The sequence below is a fragment of the Bicyclus anynana genome, chromosome 1 (genome assembly GCF_947172395.1).
Source record: "Bicyclus anynana chromosome 1, ilBicAnyn1.1, whole genome shotgun sequence".
Lineage (NCBI taxonomy): Eukaryota > Metazoa > Arthropoda > Insecta > Lepidoptera > Nymphalidae > Bicyclus > Bicyclus anynana.
The window spans coordinates 15039345-15055762 of NC_069083.1; the positions used below are offsets into that span (position 1 = coordinate 15039345).

Below are 16418 nucleotides of genomic sequence, written 5' to 3' on the forward strand. Positions count from 1 at the left end.
AGTAATTTCAACGGCTGCATTCCTATTCGCGATCTTTATACTTTGCCTTCAGATTATTCTGAGATAATTGGAAACGATTTACAACATAGCTACAAAGATTTAGCGTTCCTGCTCAGGTTCCGGTAGGATGACGTGTAGAAAACGAAAGGGGTGAGGATTTTCATCCTACTCCTAACAAGTTAACCCGCTTCCATCTCATATTACACTAGCTGGCGCCGCGAGGATTCACCCGCGTGGTTCCCATGCCCGTAGGAATACGGGGATAATATATAGCCTATAGCCTTCCTCGACAAATGGGCTATCTAACACTGAAAGAATTTTTCTAATTGGACCAGTAGTTCCTGAGATTAGTGCGTTTAATCAAACAAACAAACAAACTCTTCAGCTTTATAATATTAGTATAGATAATCGCTTACCATCAGGTTAGATTTTAGTCAGTAGAACAAAAAACCCATCAAGAAATATTACATAATAGTTATTTCAAATAATATAGCTGTGCTAAGATGTGTTCTAAGATCATTGACGCATAGAAACTATATTATTTTTCAATTAGGCGACCTTATCTTTAAAATCAACAAACACAAACAGAATAATCAGTGTGTAGGTTAATGAAATGCAAAATGAAGTACATATTTAACTTACTCAATTCCAACTGTAGGTCAATTGATTCAGTCATTAAAATGTCATCATGCCTAATTAAGAAAATAAATTATGAAAATTACTAACTTCTGAAATTTAAACTACGAGTAAGTTTGAATAAGTAAGTATCATAAATTGTATCCATCTATATCTATCTATAATATTATAAAGAGGTAATGTTGTAAAACATTACCTCTAGAATACTAGAATGTTTGTACATTCTAGTCTAGTCTACATCTACTGAACCGATTCTGAAAATTCTTTAGATACAAATAATAGATATTTTTGTTATTCTTTACAAGTTGACTACAATCTCACCTGTTGGCAAGTGATGATGCAGTCTAGAAAGAAAGCGGGCTAACTTGTTAGGAGGAGGATGAAAATCCCCACTACTTTTCGGTTTCTACACGACATCACCTAAACGCTAAATCGCTTGGCGCTACGTTTTTGCTGGTAACTAACCATGGCCAAAGCCTCCCACCAGCCAGATGTGGACCAATTAAGAAAAACACAATCGGTCCAGCCGGGATCGAACCAAGGAACTCCGTTTTGTAAATCCAATGCGCATACCACTGCGCCACGAAGGCCGTTGATATAAAGAGGTAAAGTTTTTGGTATTATAGGCATTAATCTCTAGTCTGTATCTAATGAACGATTTTAAAATTCCTTTTACCACAAGAAAACCAGGTTACTTGTTAGTGATATAATATTTTATTCCTGTAATCACACGGAAACGGGAAACCGCGAGGCGTCGGCTAATCATTTACAAAGAAAGATATAATAATAATAATAATAATAATAATAATAATAATAAAGCTTTATTGAATTCCATATAAATCTTAAGAAAGATATACACCTATAAAAATCTGCTTAATTCACTAAAATTAACCTTATATTAGTAAATTTATTTAGTCCTTTTTATAAACAACTGCCAATTGCTAATATACTCCGCTGGATAACGAGAACAATAGTAGATAGTAATCGTATACATTGTGCGCGTCATCATGAATTGTGTACGCATCCCTTTGAGCTTATTTGCTAACGTAATCGCTAAGGCAATATCTTGACATTGGGGCACGAGAACCAGTTTGGATCTGCACAACAGTGATTACATAAAGCAGCACAGTTTACGCAAGTGCACCGCCGAGAGCGGCTGCAAACGCAGTCAGTTGTCAACGGCGCCGCTGCCTCGGCGAGCGATCGTGTTCGCCTTCGTTTTCAAACGTAAACTACATTCGCGATCGTGATATCTAACCAAAACAACAGTAAAACTACTATTAAATTTATCAGATTAGGTATTTCCTTCACATATACCTGATACTTCATTCTACACATACTGCGCTCGAGTGTAGACAGCAAAGTTTATAAGATATAGATTATTTTATATTCCATTTATTGAGATGGTAGATCATTGGTCGGCGATAATGCTACTTCATCGATAACGAAGATTAACTCTCGACAAGATCTCACGTTTACCTGATGTATTACGAAATTTTTGTCAAAACATACGTAGATATCAGACGTTTGTTCTGAATTTCTGAGTGTTTGTGGAAAATGCTTATGACTGGAAGTGTTTGTTAGTGATTAAAAAAAAATGGTGAAATGTTTTAGGAAGAGCTTTTCGCTCTCCGATTTGTGGGTGTCGTCTCATGAAAGACTGTCGGACTTTTATCTGACGTCATGGCAGCGTGGAGACTCTCCAGTGCCGATGCTGGTGATTCGGCTGCTGTTAGCGACGATCATGGCGGGCATCTTCGTGTGGTCAATAACAACGTCGCCAACTCCCTACTGGCTCATATACCTGACGAACTGGGGTCTACTGATGGTCACCCTGTTGACCCTCAGTGGCACAGTGGTATCTCTGCTCGCTGTGTGCAAACAGTTACCTGGTTAGTCTATTTCGCTTAGATTTATAAACTGTATATTTACTAGATACTTTCGAATCAGTTTAAAAAATAATTGTGTGAGTTTAAATAGTTTGTACTGTAAACTTAAGCTTCCCTTTACTAATAGTTGTTTTAGGGTTCAAAAATATCCTTTGATATTTTACTGGATTTAACTAGTAACTAGTTTAAGTAAGTAACTTAACTAATATATTAAATAACGGGCGATATACCTATATTATATGGACGTAAAGATGAATCATGCATATAATCTATTGTTTGAGATTAGCTATCTTAAAGATTTTGTTTCTCCTTATAAACAATATTTAAGACAGGGAAATCTAAGTTATTCATATGAATCTGTAACTGTGGAACTTCTAATTAATTAATATTCCTGCGTATTTAGCTAATTACAGGGAAAATTTTTGTATTAACAAACACACATAGGTAATAAGTATCACAAGGTAAAATTCTTAGCAATTATAAAATCAATTACATAAATATTTACATGGACATTAAAAGTATTGAACCTAGATAGGTATACTTACATAAATTGCTCAACAACCAGGAATTTTCTTTGATCAATTAAATGCATTTTTACCAGTATTCATTTACAAGCCCTTGAAAATTGTTAAAGTTGAAAGCTGAAAAAGAAATTGGGGAAAAATTAAACAGAATCACCAAACTCCAGGATAAGTATGCGGACAAATGAAATTCTGTAGAAAACTATGAAAAATCAAAAATAGAAAAAGATTTTCTTCATAAATAGATATGTAATTTGCGTGTATTGTTGATTTGGGTTTTAAGGAATTGTGCAATGTAGGAATACCTACCATGTTGTGATATGCGGTACTTGAATTGTTCGCGCCTAGTTTAAAAGTCAAGTCATCGTACTTTAAGCACAAAGTATTAATAATAATTAACTACATACAGTATTTACGTAGGAAGTCATCCAAGAAAGTTTTTGGTTTTCCCGCACGCCGAGAAATCGAAATGATTTAATCATTCATACTTCCATTTTTTTCCTGTTCTCATTTATTATTTCATTAATTCTAGTACCTACTTCGCATTTAGCACTATAATTTAGTATACTTATGCAAGTACGTACTATTATAATCTACACTTAAATTACCTGTATTAAAATGCAAGGAAGCCATGTCTGTATAGCTATAGCTTCAAGCATGTTTTGGAAACATGCTCGATATCTCGCTTAGTAATGCATTTTTTGCACTTTTTTTTAATAAATTATTTTTAAAAGTAGGGGGTTCTCAAGTCGATTGGTCACTTAATTTGTATAATTTATTATACAAATTTTATTTAGCTTGGGTTTAATTTATTATACCCCAGCAAAATAAAATATAAAGCATAAAAAAGTATAAATATAAATACTTACAACCGAATATAGAACCCACTTCTTTTTGAAAGGTTAAAAACTACTTACTAAATGAATGGCAACCCGTGGTCGTGTACTTCCTGGTGTACTACAACCTTCTAATAAATACGATATGAAGTTTACTATAATTTTATAGAATAACTTAAATTTGTTTGACCAATAAAATAAAAATGATAAGTAAGTGTTAAAATTATATAAGAGTAAGACAGTAATAGTTTGTAATGAGTATTCGTACTGTCAAGTACACATTACCCTGAACCAAGAACTCTATGCACGCCCTTACATTTAATTAGAGTAAACTAGCGAACGAAGAAGCAATACAACAAAAAATTAGACAGTCATCGAGATGCAGGATACAGGCAGACCCTAATTTGGAAATTCCATCATAATACCTATGACCAGTACCTACTTAAGTCGTAAGTAGAAAATCTGCTGTGAGTTCCACAACGCCATTACGTTATAGTCTAGGAGCTTATGATGGCTATATCTTTGTAATTTTAAAAAAGGAGGAGGTTCTCAATTCGGTCGGTATTTTTTTTTTTTTATGTATGTACATCGATTACTCAAAGACGCCTGGACCGATTTCAAAAATTCTTTTTTTGTTTGAAACGGTATAGTCCCCATTTGGTCCCATTGCCATCATGTCAAGATCTGATGATGGAATCCTGGAGAAATTAAGGGGAACTTTCGAAAATTATATGGGTGTCTACTGTGTTCGTAAACTTTTCCATTTAGCACTTTTAAGCACTACACTTTCATGAAGATTTAAAATCGATCTGATGATGGAGCCATAAAACAGATGAGGGAACTCCTCGGCGATTTACAGCAGTTACCTTGTGTTTGGGCTTGATTAATTTGTATTAATGAGAACTTTCCACATAGGTAGGTTGTGACTGTCATTTAAGGGTTTGGTGATAAAGACCAAGGACAATTAAGGGAACTCCTTAACAGTTTACAGTAACTACCTTGTGTTTGGCCTTAATTAATTCGTATTGCTGAGCACTTTCTACCTGGATGAGTTGTGTCTGTTATTAGGGGTCTGATGATGAAGACCAAGGTCAATTATAGGAACCCCTTAACGGTTTACGGTAGCTACCTTGTGCATGGGCTTGATTAATTTGTATTGCTGAGAATTTTGTACCAAGATGGGTAGTGACTGTCTTTAGGGGTCTGATATATTCGTTTAAGATGAAATTTTACACTAAAAATTAAAAAATAATAAAAATTTTAATAAAAAAAATACAACCGACTTCAAAACCTAAAAACGTACCCACTAAACTAAAAAGTGAAAAATAACATCATAATATGTTCTACCTGCTGATCAGTATGAAGGCGGTGCTTAGCCGGTGTTGTCTTAATTTAAGCCATTTCTGACAAGCCACAAGAAACAATACTGTCTGCAAAATCTAAATGTATAAGATATTCTCACATGGCTTGAATTAATACATCACCGGCTTAGCACCGCCTTCATACTGATCAGCAGGTAGAACATATTATGATGTTATTTTTCACTTTTTAGTTTAGTGGGTACGTTTTTAGGTTTTGAAGTCGGTTGTATTTTTTTTATTAAAATTTTTTCAGCTCGTGATCCTGTCACAGTAAGTACCTTCAATAGGCAGTTTCGACAATGATGCCTTTGGTAGTAGTAGGTTTCAAGGATAAAATGTCCAAGTATAAAACGTGATGTTTTGATATTTCCTACGAGATATGAGTAGCGAGACGCTGAGCTTTTAACCCTTCACTAGACACTCTTAAAGTTTGAAGTTTTAACAGTGTTTTTTGAATAATTGTCACTTGCCACGAAGGTATGAGTGAGTGACCGGAAAATACGGACATGATTTCTCTTATTATGCCAAGAAAAAAAAATTAAAAGTGCGTGTAAAAAACTACCCTCGATTCAAACTTAGATTGAATGTTTAAGGGTCCGAACCTAAAACCTCCCATAGCAACCACAACAATCCCATACTTACCCACCATACCTTTAACTATGGTAGGAAGGAGCATGGGCTGACATACTTTCAGTTTTTCTAAAATCACGAAGATCCAACTACAGGCTCTCAATCATACCTATAGACACAATAAATATATACCTATATATATATATCTATTGTGTCTATAAATATATATAAAAATGACCTTGAAGACAAAGAAACGCACAAGCGTCGAGCTTTCACGTTGTATTAAGTAATATTTACCATTTAAATGGCTACGAATACGCTAACGCGTGCAATGTTTGCATTTCACTGAATACTCGCAAAGACCTTTGTCTGCTGGAGCCATCTAATCGCCGTATAATGTACTGTAAACAGCGTTTTGTTCTCGTTCTTTTCAAGCGTCTGTTAGCTCGATTACTATGCAAGCGCCACGCGTCGATTGCCTTCACTCGTTGGCCCACATGTGTCGTGTTATGACATAATATTACAACCACCGCTTACATAGCAACCGTGTCACATTCCCATTAATAAACATTTATTGTGCAAACAACAGTATTTTGGAACATATGACCGTGCAAGAATGCTGCGTGAATGGTTCGATTCGACCCTATATAAAATCTGACATAGCCCTCTTGCATGGACTTCCAAAAACTAAGATTTCGAGCCGCCAGCATGCAGCGGCTCCCTGTAAATCCCGCGCTGAGTGATTCTGAGCCCACTTATTAGAACTCTGGTTGGGTTATTTTGGATATAATATTAATTATTATTTATTTGTTAACCACCATTATAGAATAATGGATATGTAGGTAAGCTTTGATCACCGTAATCCATATAAAACTATCTGCAAATTTTTATTTAGGCGTTATCAGTATCAGGTAATACTGACAGGTACCTAGGTATTTTTAATAAATATTAGGTAAACGGAAATAATAATTACCTATTAAGTTAATATTAATTTAACTAAAATTGGTGGTGCTACTTACAGTTTATCTCACATATCAGGTTCATAAATTATTTAAACTTCAAAAATTTTAAATATTTCTTTTATCAATTTAAATTACCTACATTATTTATACTTATTATTAAAATACCTATCTTTCCGTGTCCTTTGAATTTAATTCTGGTCTTATTTAAAAATTTATTACTTACTCGAACAGTCAAGATAAGGATGTAAATGAAGTGTATTAAGAGACTCAATATATTACACAGACATATTATTATAATATTTGTTTGCGTGAAATTTTTCATTATTTGTAATGTAAATTATTTAAATACGTAACGAATTTTTTCATACAGCTACAGAAACTGTCTATAAGTCACAAATGAGCAAGAAGCATGTTACCTACTCTTACATACCTATGTATATTATATATATGGAAGTAATTGACTATAGAAAATATACAAAATATTCACAGATGGATCGGCGTTGCCATGGTACGTGAGCATATACTGGCTGTTCTACAACATAGCGATCACGATGGCGATCATCATCACGGCGCTCTACTGGATATTGCTCTACAACCCTGGTTTGTATATCAGTCCTATTTACAAACCGCGTTTAGCAGCGACCATTTGATCTTGGGTTGCGATGACAATGATAGAAGCAGCTTCAATATCCAACGTCTAACGAGCAAGTCCGTAATCCGCACATCAATAAATCGTGAATGTAAGCATTCGTGATCATTCACGATTTGTTAAACGTATCTATACGATTTTAAAAGTTAATACAAATAAATACGATTTTAAAAGTTAATACAAACAAAATAAATCGTTGGTGTGTCAAATCGGCTTGTAACTCCGGAGTTAATCAAGACACGCAGTAACTAAGAACTCTGAAAAGTTATGAATGAAATTCTACCTAGTGAATCTTTTCGAATCCTATACAAGACAGAATTTAAGAGAGAAGTTATTCTTGAAAATCTAGGTAGGTACTAAATCTAGAAAGAAATTGTCAGTACCTTTTAACAGGTAGTACAACAAAATATTACAATATTATTATTATTATTACTAATAAGTACGTACAATTTGTACAGAAATTATTTTAAAATCAGACTTATTTACTTTTTGGTAGGTACGGTGAGTACAAGACTACATGACAACTCTTGTAGAGACCTCCCAAAGTGTGATTTGGAACTCATAGTAAGAGTAAGTATAGATACGTAAAAGTTTAGAAAAGTGCTATGACCCTACTTATGCCCCTATGACACTGATATTCACCATACGGGAGCAGTGAAATCTTAACTCGCTACAGTTAAAAAAACTCAAACCATTTCTTGGAAATGCCACCATCGAAGAACACTTGGGTCATCTGTAATGTAATATTATATGTATACACATTATAATGTAAATTGTAATTAGTGGCGTAAATATACGATTTACGGCAGGGTTGCTAAAATGCCACAAGCTCATGGAAGTGCATGGTACGAAAGAGTTCCAGCTCCGTTGCCTAGAAGTTAAAAAAGATAATTAATAATTAAGAGAATTTTATGGGGCCCTCTTTTGCGCGAGCCTCGTAGCAATTGCTACTCTCGCTATATGGTACTTACTTTGGAGAGTGTGCACTGGAATTCCACAATCTAGTTCCTCCATCTCCATTCTACCCATTGGCGTATCTAGGATTATTTCCTACGGTGGGCCCAGGCCCCACCTTAAGGGGCCAACCCCTGACATACCGCTGAACAGAGTCGACACTCATTATAAAAAATGTCGTTTACAACGTTTGTGGACGCTGGCCTCTGAAACGGGTCGAATGATTTTATTGATTTTTCTTTGTATATTTTGTATTTTGGCGTCCATCATAGAATTTTAAATCGGTAGCCCGGAATTCTAGAGTAGGCATTGGACCATTCTAGGGTGGGCCCGGGACACCCGACCCACCCGCTATATACGCCTATGATTCTACCACAGAACAGCGAGACACCGTAAACAAGGCATCCTCTTGTTGTCGACATCCAGTCGATCCGCACGAAACGTTTCGCATCAACGTATATAATAAGAACTGCTAAAGTGTGGAATGCCCTTCCGGCTTCTATGTTTCTAGACACGTACAACTTGAGCACCTTCAAGGCAAAAGTGAATAGGCATCTTCAAGGCGAGCGCGTTTTATCTTAGACCTCATCAGCGCTTTCCCATCAGGCATGATTGTAGTCAAGCGCAAGCACATACCTGTATACTATACAACATAAAATACTACTAACTGGTAACTTTCGTATGAACTTGTCTGTTACAGAGCAAAGGGAACAAGAGGGGTTCTGGCTGGACCTAGCGACCCACGGGTTCAACTCGTGCGTGGCGTTCGTAGAGATAGCGATGGCGCGCACCCCCATACGACTGCTTCACATCTACCAGCCGTTGGGCGTGGGGCTGTGGTATGCTGCCTTCTCCGGGATCTACTACGCTGCCGGTGGCACCGATGGGTCAGTTAACTTAATACGAGTTAAATTAATACGTGTTTAAAAAATACCATTATCATTAGCTTAATTTGACGGCCTACAGGGCCACGCCTCCTTCCTTATAGGCGAGGAGATATGGAGCTTAAGCCCACCACACTCCAAGGCGGGTTGGCGGGGTTAGACATAACATTAAAATCATTAACGACCACCATCAAATGTTAATGATAATAACCGGGACTGACAGCTTTATGTGCTCTCCAAGTGTCATCACAACTTCCCAACTACGGGCTGAAAATTTTAATTGAGAATTTCTTGGAAAAAAAACTCAATATTCCGATCCAGGATTTGAAACCGGGACCTCGTGATGCGAAACACATAGGCTACCCACTGAACCAGCGAGGCAGTTTTAAAAATATTGGTGCCACATTCATATTATTAGCATACTACTTTTTTTAATTTTTGGCTGTTTCTGGTCTGTCTTTCTGTTTGTACTGGCTAATCTTTTGAACCGCTGAACCAATTTCAACAAGAATTTCACAGGAAGATAGAATAGGTTATAGAGCAAAATATAGGCTACTTTTTAGCCCAAAAAACTCATGCTTCCCACGGGAGTTGGTGAAAATCTGAATTTCACGTGGAAGAAATCGCGGGCGTACGCTAGCAGTAATAATTTTTACCTAAGTTCTACATAATGGTGCCACGTTTTTCGGTGCATAACAGTCTCAGACCTGACGAAACGTCTAGGCGTCTTTGTTTGATTACTGTGGCTACTGGCTAGAAAACATAACATCCGCTTGGTCAACGTTACCAACACTGCGTGGTGACTTGTAGTTTTCATTTCCGCCTCACTCTTGTCAAGGTGAAATGGCGAAATAGCACGTTTAGATAGTAATTATTAAGTAGGTATTTAGATAGTAAAGTACCTCCCTACTAAATAAATACTTAAATATTTATACCTAAGTACTTACCTACCATAGATAAGTCAGATATTTATTACCTAATCATGTGCAAAGAACACGTACGTATAGGTTTTTCATTATCAACCTATATTCGGCTCACTGCTGAGCTCAGTTTCCTCTCAGAATAAGTAGGCTTGGCAAATAGTCCACCACGCTAGCCCAATGCGGATTGACAGACTTCACACACACAAAGAATTAAGATCCGTTAATAATTATGATGATGATAATGATGAAATGATTACCTATTTTGAAAGTGAGAAGGTAGATAAAATCTCTGTAAAAAAAAACATTTTTAAGATCCGGGTCTTCTTACGTCTTATCAACAACTAATGTCTAATAAGTAGTCATAAGCAAGTAATTTACGAGCAGGTAGGCACAGCTATCAATGAGAATGTTAATACTGTAAGTACGCAGGTAGATAGGTACATAACTAGCTAGGTACATAATGTAATATATTGGTCTTTTTATTTTATTAATAACTAGCGGTCGCCCGCGACTTTGTCCGCGTGAAACTCTACTACTATCCTACCCTACTCCCACTCTACAGCTACCCTACCATAAAGAGGATGAGTAGGGACTCAACCCTACCCCTATCCCTAACCTACTCCAACTCTACCCCTACCAGACCCCTACCCTACTCCTATCTTACCCCTACCCTTCCCCTAACCTACCCCTACCCTAACCCTACCCTACCCCTAACCCTACCCCTATCCCTACCCTACCACGCGTTTGATGCTTCTCCCGTTTTCCCAACATTTCCCTTCACTGCTCTGCTCCTATTGATCGTAGCGTGATGAAAAGTATACTATAACCTGCCCAGAAGTATGAAGAACGATTGTACAAAGTTTCGTTAAAATCCGTCGAGTAGTTTTGAGACACTAAAGTGAATATATGTATTTTCTTTTATTCATAAATACAATAAAAATTTTAATTTTTCAGCAATGGGAACCCGTTCATCTACGAAATACTGAATTGGGCGGAGCCAGGGGACGCGAGCATCATAGTCGCAATAACAGCCGCTAGCTTAATCGTCCTCTACGCCGTACTGTGGGGCGTCTCGCTTTGCAGGGACAGGATATCCACTTCCCTCATTCGCACCACTAGTTTAGAACTTCCCTTTGCACCACCAGACAGACATTCTCCAAGTGGAATGGTGTGACCGCATAGGTACTAGATAGCGATTTATTAAATATACTCGAAGAAGTGAAACGTCAGTTTGAGTTGGCAGCATTTAAATAATTAGGTAGTTACCACCGACAAAGATGTACGCCCAACGATTTAGCGTTCCGTTACGGTGTCGTGTAGAAAACAAAGAGGGCGTGGATTTTCATTCTCCTCCTAACAAGTTAGTCCGCTTCCATCTTAGATTGCATCATCACTTTCCATCAGGTGAGATTGTAGTCAAGGGCTAACTTGGAAAGAATAAAAAAAAACTACTTTATTTTTTTTTCTTTTAAAAATAATTTTTAATCATCTTTTAAACATGACCAATACTTTCCTTCCTCTTCTAAGTTTTGCTACAATTTCTAAACCGAACTTACTAGAAAATATTCCAGATAAGCATCTGTGCATTTCATGTGATAACGTGGACTACTTATCCAAGAAAAAATTTTAATAAAAAAAAATTCAACCGACTTCCAACTCAAAAATTAACCTAAACTAAAAAGCAAAAAATAACATCTTACCTATGTGCTACCTTCTGATCAGTTTAAAGGCGGTGCCAAGCCAGTGATGTTTTTATTTAAGCCGTTTAAATTACAAAATTTCTGTGGTTCTTTCAGAAACGGCTTTAATTAAAACATGACACTAGATTGGCACCGCCTTCAAACTGATCAGAAGGTAGCACATAGGTAAGATGTTATTTTTTGCTTTTTAGTTTAGGTTAATTTTTGAGTTGGAAGTCGGTTGAATTTTTTTTTATTAAAATTTTTATTTTTTAATTTTTAGTGTTAGCACACCTACTGAGTGTAACCAAAATTAATAAGCAATTAGTTGAAAAGTTATTTTCTTATGATAAGTATCTAAGTCGTACAATCCCAATTTTAAAAATACTACGTTAACTCATATACAAAATTTCACTCCCCCTTTATCCACACGTTATATGAATATTCAGAAAAACGTGAAAGGTGACTGTCCTCCGTCTTCATCACCAGACCCCCTATGCAGTCACAATCCATATGGTTGGGAAGTTCTCATCAATATAAAATTTATCAAGTCCAAACACAAGGTAGCTACTGTGAACCGTCGAGGAGTTCCCTTAACTCTCCTTCATCTTCGTCACCAGACCCCTAATACAGTCACAACCAATTCAGGTGGAAAGTTCTCATCAATACAAAATTATCAAGTCAAAACACAAGGTAGCTACTGTGAACCGTCGAAGAGTTCCCTTAACTATCCTTCGTCTTCATCACCAGACCTCTAATACAGTCACAACCCATCTTGGTGGAAAGTTCTCATCAACACAAATTTATCAAGTCCAAACACAAGGTAGCTACTGTGAACCGTTGAGGAGTTCTCTTAACTGTCCTTCGTCTTCATCATCAGACCCTTAATACAGTCACAACCCATCTAGGTGGAAAGTTCTCATCAATACAAATAAATCAAGCCCAAACAAAAGGTACCTGCTGTAAATCGTTGACGAGTTCCATCGTCTGTGTTTCGGCTCCATCATCAGACCAACTCCAGACCTTCATAAAATTGTAGTGGTTTAAAATACCTTATGGAAACACAAACAAACGCACTAGCCGTCCCTACGATTTTCGAAAGTTCCCCTCAATTTCTCCAAGATGCCATCATCAGATCCTGACATGAAAAAAATGGGACCACCCTGGAATCAAACCCTTCAAAACAAAAAAAGAATTTTCAAAATCGGTCCACAAATGACGGAATTATCGCTGGACATACATAAAAAAAAAAAAAAACATACATACAGCCGAACGTAGAACCTCCTCCTTTTTGGAAGTCGGTTAAAAATGGGCTCTGCGCGGGTAGATACTATACTATACTAATTATTATTGTAAAGAGGAAAGATTTTATTGTTTGTCTGTATGTTTGTTTGCATTGAAAAGGCTCTGAAACTACTGAACCGATATGAAAAAAAAATTCTTTCACTAAAAGCTACACTGTCCCCGAGTGTTATAGGCCCTATGACACTCGGGGCCCTATAAAATATAGCCTATAATATAGGCTATATTTTAACCCCGTATTCCTACGGGAGAGTCTGCTAGTGACAAAGTAAATTGCAAAGACGTTTCACTTCTAGCTATAGACTCTGTTTTCATGGTTTCCGTATCTTTTAAGGTATTTTTATGTTATAACAAAATGTAAAGGTTTTAAACTGCGTAAGTCGTGTATTTGAATACGAATTTATCCTTATATTTAGAAATGTATAGATATGCGATATTATTTTGCGGATTTAAAAGGGCATTGTGACTTACATTATCGTACTTATTATGGATATGTGTGTGAAGCAATATAGGTGTCCGAAGACGGTTATTTTCTTAATTAAATTTTTATACATTTACGAGTACGTATGTAAAAACGTCAAAGGACGAAATTACTGCTTGCGGACGTCCGCTAGTCTTAATAAATATTGATGAACGATTGAAAGAATGTAATTTTTATTGTTATTACACAAGAAGAACAATATAAATTACGTCTAGTCGATACAATTAGCACAATATACCTAAAACCAAATCCTTTGTTATTTATAGCTCTTAACTCCAGTTATTTTAGCTTGCTCTTCTTAAAATAGTATAAAGTCATTTTCCACCATATGTAAGATCTTTTAAACTAACTCGCAAAGGACTTAAACATAAGAGTAATTCAAGAGGAATGTTTATACGTTATACCTAAGTGGTTTTCTGCGCGGACGAAGTTGCGGACGTCTGCTAGGCTAGTCACACTAATATTAACTAATAATAACCTTACCTTAAGGTAAGGTAAGACTAGTCACACTAATATTATAAAGGCGAAAGTTTGTGTGTATGTTTGTTCCTCCTTTACGTTACGGCTACTGAAGTGATTTAGCTGAATTTTGGAATGGAAACAGATTCTACTCTGGAATAACACAAAGGTTACTTTTCATCACGGGAAATCCTTGGTTTCCGTGGGATTTGTCAAAACTCTACGCGGACAAAGTCGCGGGCGGACTAGTAGTATACATATAATCAGTATATTTCGGACCTTTATATAAATACCTAAAATATTATTTTTACGATACTCATACTAAATTAATATTGTTTATATTTTGATAGGACAAGTAGACTATCTATTTAGGTAAAACAATTATAAACTTTTATAGAAAACTGTCCAAAGTGTTTTAATAAAAATGATATTTTTAATTTTGTATACTATTTAAATTTATACACCTGTCAAGTATAAATACCAGTAGGTACCATTAAGGATAGAGAATTATATTAAAGAACATAATTGTCTTCGGACACTTAGGTATTTTTAAATTTTAATTAAAATAAATAATATATTAAGCAAATATAACCAGCGAATACCTACGTAAAATAGATATTTACCTGATACTTTAAAATACTCTTAATCTTAGATAAGTAGAACAAAAATTCATAACTAATGATAATAAAATGTTTACCTAAATATTATACCTCCTATACATATTTGTGATTTGAATTAACTAATTTCATACACAATAACTTAATTTTTTATCTAAGTTAAATAATAGCATGACCAGAAAAATAAAATAAAATTGCGGAAAAAGGAGCTCAATTTATCTAATTTTGCCGTGTGTGGATCATGTGCGACCAGATCTTGTGTGGATCATTATCAACGTACCAAACAGACAGCTAAAAGCAGCGGTTGCGCCCCCAATCCTGGGTTTTTATATTTCTGATCAAACTATAACATTTGGCATAACTGATATATTACAAATATCATACTTATTAAGTGCAATATATTGTTTTACCCGTGGTTTTTCGTACTCGAATAACATGTAATTGAATTTGTTTTATGATATAGCGTGGCTGTGGTATATAACTACATATTAATTATGAATGTATATAATTTAAATAGCAATTACCTACTAGATATACCAAAGTTTATAGCGCGCAAGATTAAGACAAAAATGTAATATAAAATGTGTATATATGTATAATCACACAGGCTATACGATTGCGAGCGTCGATGAAGGTAGTGACTTGAATATAAAAACTAATGAATAATTGAATTAATTGCATTACATTAACATAATTTTGTCAGGTATTTAGATAATTTACCTAAATAAACTTCTCAATCTCATATAAATGCATTCCAATTTATCTTGCGCGCTAGAACGTCTGTCCTGAACCACTGATTCCCAAAGTGGTCTAGGTGGACCCCCATGGGTCCACGGGAGACTCGACGGATCTACGTTGGCGTGACAAAAAAACGGAGGTACACTTAATTGCAAAATCCACGAAAATATATCTGGTTTCATACCAAATGGAGAGTTTTCCAAGTAAAATATAACGACTATGTGAGAATTGATTGTGCTGTAAGTAGATTTAAAAAAGTAAAATTTTCAAACTTGATTGATTGAGAAACTTTGTTTTTTTTAATTAACTAATCAATAGTCACTTTTTTTTTAATTTTCGTGGTTGAAATTCACCTGCAAAGCAAATCTCCATAGTTAGATCTAATCTTCACATTTTTATCGAGTTTTTGGGAAATGGGGGTCCACCAGAACCAGCCAAAAAAAGTTTGGGAACTTCTGAACCATCGTTCAGTTTTCGATCCTATGGAAACTGTATACACGAATGGCCAAATCCACTCGAAACCTTGTATATTATTTGTATACATTTTAAGTTTCTCCTTACATTCGTTATAAATCTATGTGTATGTTGTTTTAATATTAATTGGATGTGTTGATATTGTTGTTTTATTACAATTGCTACTAGCGCGAAGTGTGGTCGTAACTTTAATTTTAAGTTTTCGACCAATTATTATCACTATTATCTAATAATATTATAACCAGCCCCCCCAACCAAGTGGCACGTCGATTTTCATTCTACGATCGCTAACGCTTCGAAAACTAGAAAGATGTATGGGAATGACATTTGCTATCGACAGGTCACGTGATTAAGATCTGTCATTCCCATAGATTTGGCTAGGGAGGCTGACATTTCGAAAGTGCTTGTAAACTAAGCCTAATTGAAATAAATGAATTTTGACTTTTACATATGGGAGCCGACAACCAGAAATGCCTCCACCAA

At 35.7% G+C, this 16418-nt stretch overlaps 1 protein-coding gene across 2 annotated transcripts; it reads left to right on the forward strand.

Annotated features, from left to right (window-relative positions):
• The first annotated feature begins 1770 nt into the window (after window positions 1–1770).
• On the forward strand, window positions 1771–16074 carry LOC112044258 (protein rolling stone). Of its 2 annotated transcripts, XR_008251079.1 has the most exons (5): window positions 1771–2528; window positions 7265–7375; window positions 9079–9265; window positions 11140–12165; window positions 12327–16074. XR_008251079.1 is itself a non-coding variant. In XM_024080054.2 (4 exons), the coding sequence occupies exons 1-4, from the start codon at window positions 2234–2236 to the stop codon at window positions 11357–11359; spliced, it is 813 nt and encodes a 270-aa protein (XP_023935822.2). In that variant the 5' UTR covers window positions 1771–2233; the 3' UTR covers window positions 11360–16074. The 2 variants fall into 2 exon arrangements, 1 of the variants encoding a protein (XP_023935822.2); XM_024080054.2 differs by having other exon boundaries at window positions 11140–16074.
• Window positions 16075–16418: the final 344 nt, after the last annotated feature.

What these genes read in the sequence shown, in the direction of transcription:
- LOC112044258 (XM_024080054.2), top strand. Translation starts at nt 2,234, where the DNA reads ATGGTGAAATGTTTTAGGAAGAGCTTTTCGCTCTCCGATTTGTGGGTG. An exon ending in GATATTGCTCTACAACCCTG is followed by an intron (nt 7,376 to 9,078) that starts GTTTGTATATCA and finishes TGTCTGTTACAG; the next exon opens with AGCAAAGGGAACAAGAGGGG. An exon ending in GCTGCCGGTGGCACCGATGG is followed by an intron (nt 9,266 to 11,139) that starts GTCAGTTAACTT and finishes TTAATTTTTCAG; the next exon opens with CAATGGGAACCCGTTCATCT.